Source organism: Quercus suber, unplaced genomic scaffold (genome assembly GCF_002906115.3).
Source record: "Quercus suber isolate HL8 unplaced genomic scaffold, Cork oak 2.0 scaffold_351, whole genome shotgun sequence".
NCBI lineage: Eukaryota > Viridiplantae > Streptophyta > Magnoliopsida > Fagales > Fagaceae > Quercus > Quercus suber.
This window is the reverse complement of record NW_027069803.1, coordinates 727440-735773: the sequence shown is the minus strand read 5'-3', so window position 1 is coordinate 735773 and position 8334 is coordinate 727440. Positions and strand designations below refer to the sequence as shown.

The window sequence follows — 8334 nt, the reverse complement described above, 5'->3', positions numbered from 1 at the left end:
TTTGTTTGATACACATATGATTCGCATGCAAATTCGACAAAGTTCTTAAGTTGGGTTTAACAGTCTTAGCATGTGGAAAAGCCACCACAAAGTTGTTGACTTGGTAATACTAATATAGATTGCTGCCTCTTTAAGCGTAGGAATGAGGGCATCTCCCCACCTTCTATTGAGAGAACAATTCTCAGTGCTCTATTTCTCCAGTAAGAAAGCAATAGCTAGCTAGCTATTCGTTTAAGGGTTCAAGTGAGTGACAAAGTCAAACACAACATATAAATGTCAAGGTTCTTGCATTGTAGTTTTGATTCTAAGTAGATTGCATGGTAAGGGTGGTAATATTTTGCACTAGTAAACACAGACATGAAGTCCTTAGGTTAATGGTTACACTTAACTAGTCCGTATCAAATTTGGGTCGACACAAATTGGTCCATTAATAAACAAATCAATTTGACAAGCAAAACCCACTCCAACCTGTTTTAACTAAAATTTAATTTTACCATTTTACCTTTCAAATTTTAAAGGTTGTAATTATAGTTTACTTTTTGGTTACTTCATTTGGAATTAGATTGTATATTTATAAATTCTATAAAATATGAAGATTGTTAACGGGTTTATTCGTGTTAAGATAAATATATTAACCTAACTACAAACATATTTGTGAAGTCATGTCGGGTTACTCGTGTTAAGTAAATATATTAACCTGACTACATATATGTGATAGAGTCGTGCCAACCCTATCACAACTCATAAAAGTCTATACGACCTATCACAACTCATAAAAGTCTATCGTATAAATGGATTAAACAAGTCGAGTTACATCAAACCCATTATTAGGTAGTGTTACACTTGAAGGATCTAATAATAACATGTGTTCATGCCTGACTCATAATAGTCTAGAACTCACTCATGATTCAACTCAACATTAAGCTGCCACACCTGATTGGTGATAATTGTAACAAGACCAAATTTTTGTTGGGACTCAGGAGCTAGTGAGGCTCAAAGGCCAGTTAGGAAATACACACTTCCACGTGAGGGCATTGGTTGGTACCAAACCACAAAGGAGAGAGTTAGTAGAAACAGTAATGGAGAAGACATACGCATGAAAACCAGGACCCTCTCCAGCTATAATAGCGTTTGATTTTTGACCCTACCCACGTATCACTTAAATATGGGGCACCCAAAATTAATTTCCAACGACACAGTGATCGTTCCCGTACAAACACTATTGAAGAACTGGGGCAGTGGGGGCTTTTTTTTCTCAGTATACTTAAGTAACCAAACTGCAACGTTTCTTCAAGACTCTCCAACCCTTTTGATAAAAAGGAAAAATAAAAATATATATAGCTAGAAATGTGTGCCTCAGGTTCAGATATCATATCCCACACCCACAACTCCTTGTTTGCAGAATTATTGGTTAAAACAAAATGAGCGGCTTGGCTGATGGCCACACAACCTTTTCTATGTGGGCACAGATTCCCTGAAGAATGTGACTACCAAAAACCATACCACATGCAAAGGACAGAAACACCTGTTTATGATGCTTCCCTTCCCAAACAACAAGAAGTAGGTCGACTTTCACCATCACCATAATAAATAACCACTCTTATTATTATCTATTACTTTGGTTACTCGTTCCAATTTGCACCCATACCAAAAATACCACAATTTCAAACAGAAAATGCACCCCTCATAATGATAAAAACTCTCATATGGTAATCAAAGATCAAAAATTTGAAAAAAACCAACAAAATTGAAACACTAGACGATTGTATTCTTCTTAACCAAAAACACTAGAACGATGTATGTTCTTACTTACATTAAAAGGAGGATGGAAAGGCGGAGGTAATACAACTATGTACACAAAAGGGGGGATGTCACTCGCAAGATGAGGGTATACATATTTTATGTATATAACTAGGACACCATAAAATACTAACTCCGCAATATGTCCAAAATTGGATATCTATATCTGATTTTAGAGACAAAGAAAGCAGCTGATCTAAAAGAGGGTGAGACTCGCATCCATCTCAACTAGTTAACAGTTTCCCAACTGGAATGGCTGTACAGCACTCTCCACCGAAGACTGCACGCAAAAAAGAAAAAAAAAACTGATGAACAGAAGACACATTGTTATCTACCATAAATCTGCGGAATAAGAATAACAAACTAGCAGTAATGTAACAATAACAAAATTGAATGGCATCGAGGGAGATAGAATGTGTCCAAGGTCATTAAAACATATTCCATTTTGTGATAAAGACCGCCCTGAGCACATTTCTATACCATGAAAGATACACTACCAACATAAGCAAACACATGGAACATACCTAAAATCCACAAGAGCCAGGGCCTTAACATTTCTCAGCTGTAGATGCTGGAGGAAGTTTCTGAGATTTTGCTTCTTTCACATCCCCACCTTCAGCAGCAGATTGAAACTCCCCACCTTTAGAATTTAGGGTCCCTGGGTTCATTTTCTGTACCTCCTCTCGGGTATAGATGAAAATCTTGCGAACCATACCACAAAATTCCCTGAGATACACACACAAGATGCTTCAAGTTACTTAAGACCTCAGAGTAAAGAAGAAAAATAACAATCAATAATATTTATTTAGATGAAGTCAAGATAAGTCCTTACTGCCAGGGATCATCCCCAACGAGCATCATATCACCCTCATCGTCGGTATATACAATCATCCAATTCCTTTGGGGAGCCATTAGTTCACCGCCAAATTCAAACAACTGGTCCAATTCAGCAATCAGTTCCTCATAATTGTTAAACTTAGTTAGGTCCACGGACCGACCAAGTGCAATCCCCTGCTTGTGAACCTGAAATAAACAGCATTTGGTTAAGCAAGTTCAAACCAAATTTCCAATAGCAGAACTGACAGTTACAATTAAGGGGGAAAATACCTTAGTACAACTCCTAGTTGAACTGCCTAGTGATTTGCCTTGCACATCTCTTGAATGTTGCTGACAAGTTTGCACTGGCTTCTCCTTCTCATTAACAGGAAGTGGATGATCAGCTAATTTAGAGCCCCACTGTTCTGACTTTTGATCAATGTCAAGAGTATGAGCCTGGTGTGGCACATGACCCGTTGGCTCATTCATCATGTTCCTAGGTGCCACTACTGGCTCTGTTGTAACAGGATTACTGATAAGGGGTATGCCAAAGAGCTTGTAGTTCCCATCCTTAGGTTTCACAGCCTCACATTGTTGTACAAGCATGGGCTTTTGCATTGAGTCTCTTGAATGAACAGGATTCTCAAAACATTGGGATGGGGGAGGCATCATCCAGTTTCCTTGTGAGTGCTCAACTCTATGACAATGAAGCGCAGGATACTCAGTAGGGCCACCATATCTAGGATTGCCTTGTGCTTGATAAACTCCATCACCACCTTGCGCAGGACCTTTCCGATTAGAGTCCGAAAAGTTAAGTGAGAGACTGGATGACATGAAGGGCCACGGACTAGGAAGCAAGTTATACTTGCCTTCCAGATTCACTGGTGGTTTTCTTAGAATATTAACAGCTACTCCAGGTTGGTCAACAAAGGATGTACAAATCCCATTGGAGGAATCAGCATTAGCCCCAAATCCTGACAATAAATCTGTGCAAGTTGGTTCATGCCTCCCTGAGGCCATCCAGCTCTCTGAACCATATCTTTTTGATGCAGAACCCGCATCATTCTTTTCATCATCTAGTGAAGATGGCCACACAACAGACTTTTCAGCTGTGTCAGACTCATTGCTCTCTGCAAAATTGCCTCTCAAGGTCGAGAACTCTTGACCTTGCAAGACCCTAGAAAACCCACTTACTGGTGAATGGTCTAGAGTCACTTTTGATGAACCTAATCATTTTGCAAAGTTCAAAATAATAAGATATACACATTAAACCTCAGTTAATCTCCACAAAACTGCAAATGAAAATAACCTACCTTCCCTGGTTAGAACAGAGGAGTCAGGAGATGATGGCACCATGGTCGATCGGGGCCTTTTTGGCCTGGACATTGGAAGGGGATTCAGTGCAGGAGGAGCTAGAGCAGGCTCTATTTTCCAAGGTGAAACTCTCTCTGGACGAGGTATAGTACTCGTTTCGTCCCATCTCACCTATAAGAATGGAAAAAGTCATTTTAGCATGCTAAAAATGTCAGTCATACACACTGCTCCAAAGACAAATACTACCTTGAGGCATCTCCATTTGGAATTTTGCCACCTTTCGTGGTCCGCATCTTCAAGTCCAACAATGGTGCCAGTAAACCTGTACAATGAGAACTATGTGTATCAGAAAACTTGACTCCATCCCCATACAAAGAAGAAATGGTCGCCATTTAACCTACAGGAACTTCAGGGGAAAAAACAAGGACTGACCATACCTTTGTTCAGGAGCTTCTTCACCTTCAAATCTCATTTTGAACCTCATCCCTATAGAGTAGTTATTCTTGATAGACTCCATATACTGATCGTAGGGAACAATAAACTCAGCAGGGCTTGTCCTGTCAGAAAACATTTATAAGCACTTCAGACAATAACTTTAACCATAGCCCACCACTTGCAAAATCAAAATAGAAGATGCCCAACATTAGAATAGTTCTAATAAAAAAAATATATTCTCAATTAACTTGCATTGCACAATGGACAGGCTTCAACCACACACCTAGGCTTGTAGTAAACAGTGAACATAGTTTTAGTCGAGATGGCATGCCATGCAGTGGCAAGTACACCGAGATGCATGCTGTGACTGGATATGACCGATGATGGAACATTACCCTGCTGTCTCATAGCCCGTCTGACACCCACACGAAGCTCCCCATTCTCACCCCTAGCGGTTTTAAGTTACTCCCATGTTAGAGACAAGCAACACAAACGAAAATTGGAATATCATATGCATAAATAAAAAACAAACCTTAGGAATATAAATGCATCCCCAGCAACAAGCCTTTTTGAGCTTACAAAAACGCTCCAACCACTTTGAAGCAAGTGCCTTCGGGGTTGACCTAGCAGTCCAATTTCTCAAGTTAATTTATAAATAGAAAACTAGAATGCATGGATAGATAATCCTTGTCATTAACAAACCCCAAACAACATAAATCATACAAACTTGAAGAAGTATAACTGGTCTGCAATAAGTTTGCGCAAATGTTTATGAAGGTGGCAGACAATACTACATGTCATATATGAAGCTATGAATATAACCATTACCCCTAAAGATATGCCTGAACCGCCACTCATTTCCGTGCAAGTCCTTGGCGGCCAACTCCTGGGTTGGAGGCTGCCTTGACATGTCCTGTCCAAAAAAAAAAAAAATGGAGCACCCACTTAGAATTTAATTTCGGTGTATAATCAATAATCTCTCAAAAGTTTAAAATGTATAATCAATAATCTCTCAAAAGTTTAAAAGCTAATAAAACCCAACCAGTGGTGGGAGACATTCATCTGCATGCCGTCTCAACACTGAAAAACCACCGTGAGTGCTTGTATCCGAAGCCGTCAGTGTCTTACAAAACGAGTGTACATGAAATCGTGGCGGCGGAGGTGGCGGAGGTTCCTTCTCTACCGCATTCTCATCTTGCTGCCATCAACAAAACATCAAATTAATAAGTTCTCAAGCCTATTTCAATCCCTTCCAAATCAATTTACACTCGGATACCGCTCAAAGAAACTTACGTTTGCCTCGGGAATTAGAGTCACTTGTGCGAATACCTCATCCGTATCTGGTTCAGCCTACAATTCCCCCCAAATAAAAGTCAGCAAACCAAAAATGCTCATCATTCATAGATCAAAAACCCATACGAAAAAAAATCACTACCTTCAATTGTACATTGATAATTCTGCAAAGGATCTTATCAGGAAGATCATATGATGGCATCTGCTTGTCCGCTACTTGATTAGTAGACGCCTCAACCTAAAATTAGGACACCCAAATCAAAACCCATCATAAAAAAAAAAAAAAAAAATTCAGACATGCAAAAACCATAACACAATTGAAGCTAAAGTGAAAAATGCTAGCTTTAGAGTTGAAAACGAACCTGTTCGATGTGGCCCTGAGGGAAATAGAAGACGCGCTCGTTTTCGCGGGGAACAGTGACGAGAGGACCAGCACAAGCGTGCCATAGCTCTCTGTAAAGCGCGGTTTCTGCGTCTATATAAGAGCCCAAAAACCATGAAAAATCAGAGGTCAGAATCGGAATCGTTACCGAGTTGGGTCGGAAAAATGAAACCGAGTTAAGCTCGTCGGAATTATTTTTGTTACCTTTGCTGGTGCCGGAAAATGTAGAATGACCTTTTTGCCCTTCGCTACTGTTTCTATTATCACTGTTGTTGTTGTTGTTGCTGTTGCTGTTGTGGTGGTGGTGGTGGTGGTGGTCGTTATAGCCGGCGGTTGCCGGATTTCCTTTTCCGGTTACCTCCGTCGAAGACATTTCCGTTAGCTTCAACAACTACCACAGATCTCTCATCTGATAAAAAAAAACCTTACCTTTCTTTCTTTCTCTCTCTCTCTCTCTCTTTCTCTTTCTTTCTCACACAAAAGAGAATCAGAATTCCTTCAATCAAAAACTCCAAATCTCTTCGAATTCTACAGCTTCACAGCTCAAAGCCTCAAACCAAAAGCTTTTCTCTCAAAGCTCGTCGTGTTCAACAGCTTCACAGCTCAAACCAAGAACTCCACCACTCTCTCAGCTGAATCAAAGACCCTAGCTAGCACTGCAAAGAAACCTCAAAGCTAAGCTCTCTCTCTCTCTCTCTCTCTCTCTCTCTCTTCCTTTCAATTCTTCACCAATTCTCTCAACTTTCACTCTCTCTCTCTATCTGAAAAAGCTAAGAATCGCTCATAAGCTCTATAGCTCTCTTTTCTCTCTCTCTTTCTCTGTGTTTGTTTCAACTTTCTATCTTTGTCTGAAACAAGGGGTTGGGTTGGGTTAGGGGGGCTTAACCAGGGTGGTCAAAACCTTGGGCAATAATTTCGACCGTGGTCAAATTTTAACCAGTTTGTACAACCACCGTCAGTTACCGGTTCGATAAGCTTTATCTAACCGGGAACAGCCGGTGAACTCAGGAAAAAAAAAAAATATAAGAAAAAAAAAAAGTGGAAGGAACGGGGATTAATAAATAAAGGCGGCTGTGATGCGAAAAACCCCGTTGAAATGTGTCCAAGTTTGGTTCGTTGAGCATGTAACGCCGTGTGTCTTGGCCGTTACTTTAAAAACCAAAAAAAATAAAAGGCTGTTCTGTTTTTATGGGGAATTGGCTTTGTCGTGCTGTTAACGAGCAAGGGTTAAGGGGGGGTGTGCGTAGTTCACACCCTCCTCCACTTACCATTTTTTTTTTTTTTTTCATGTTAACCATGGTTTACTTTTTTTACTTTTTTTTTTAATTTTTTATTGGTACTAGCAGAGTCTAGTATTAAAGTTCCTTTATTTTTTATTTTTAAATTTGATAATTTTATGTGGAGTCTATTCTAGGAACAGCAGTTGTCTCCCATTTACGTACTGTATTTCTCATGCTGATAAATTGCTACATACGAGTCTTTGTCTTTTTCTTCTTCTCTTTTCTTTTCTTTTCTTGATATATTGAAGTATGAGCAAAACTTGAGTTTAGATTATTTTTCATACCGCTTATTTTACTGAAACTAAAAATTTATTGTTTAAAATACTATAAACAAAGGTAAAAGTTAGTTAAAATAGTACAATGAAACTCATGAATAATATCAAAAAAGTATAGTGGAGCTCATGAATAGTAGTAAAAATAAGCTAAATAATAAAATAATTTTAATTTATAATTCTTCCCAAGTTTGCGTTTGATTGGTCCCATGGCACTGTTCATGAACCAATCAAGTTGCACAAAATGCGTGAATAGTATTTTGATTGTTTAAAAAATATTTTGCTATAGTGTTTTTAGTTATAAGTTTTTAGTTTTCAGTAAATAAGCAATATCCAAATAAACCCTTAGTGTCTAACTGCACTGGAAGCGTGTTCACTCTTGATTATGTGTCTTCGTCTCAACAAATCAAATGCGCTAGATGCACCGAACCTAAGGCATGTCCTTGAAGCATTTTTAAGTTTTACCAAAAGAGCATTGTGACAAATACAATATGTAATGACAAATTGGGGTCTAATGTCCAACTGCATTAGATCCATCACTATGGAGACGTGTTCACTTTTGATTATATGTTATCATCTCAACGAGTACAACGAACTAAACTAAAGCCATATCTTTGAAGTATTTAGTTCTACCAAAAGAGCATCGTGACAAATATAGGATGTAATGAATTTGTTTTTTTACTCTAATTCATGGACCAGCCAACTTGCACAAAACGTGTGAATAATGTTTTGGTTATTTAAT

The 8334-nt window shown here is 38.8% G+C and overlaps 1 protein-coding gene across 1 annotated transcript; it reads right to left on the bottom strand.

The window, feature by feature from the left end:
* Positions 1–1744: 1744 nt before the first annotated feature.
* LOC111990207 (auxin response factor 2A) lies at positions 1745–6910 on the bottom strand. Its single transcript, XM_024021990.2, has 15 exons — positions 6245–6910; positions 6021–6133; positions 5801–5896; positions 5659–5715; positions 5408–5563; positions 5194–5278; positions 4898–4988; positions 4649–4813; positions 4368–4487; positions 4177–4252; positions 3930–4101; positions 2908–3842; positions 2633–2823; positions 2325–2526; positions 1745–2080 (listed from the first exon to the last, which is right to left on the bottom strand). Exons 1-14 carry the CDS (start codon positions 6411–6413, stop codon positions 2349–2351), a joined length of 2604 nt encoding a protein of 867 aa, XP_023877758.1. The 5' UTR covers positions 6414–6910; the 3' UTR covers positions 1745–2080; positions 2325–2348.
* Between the last annotated feature and the right edge of the window lie 1424 nt (positions 6911–8334).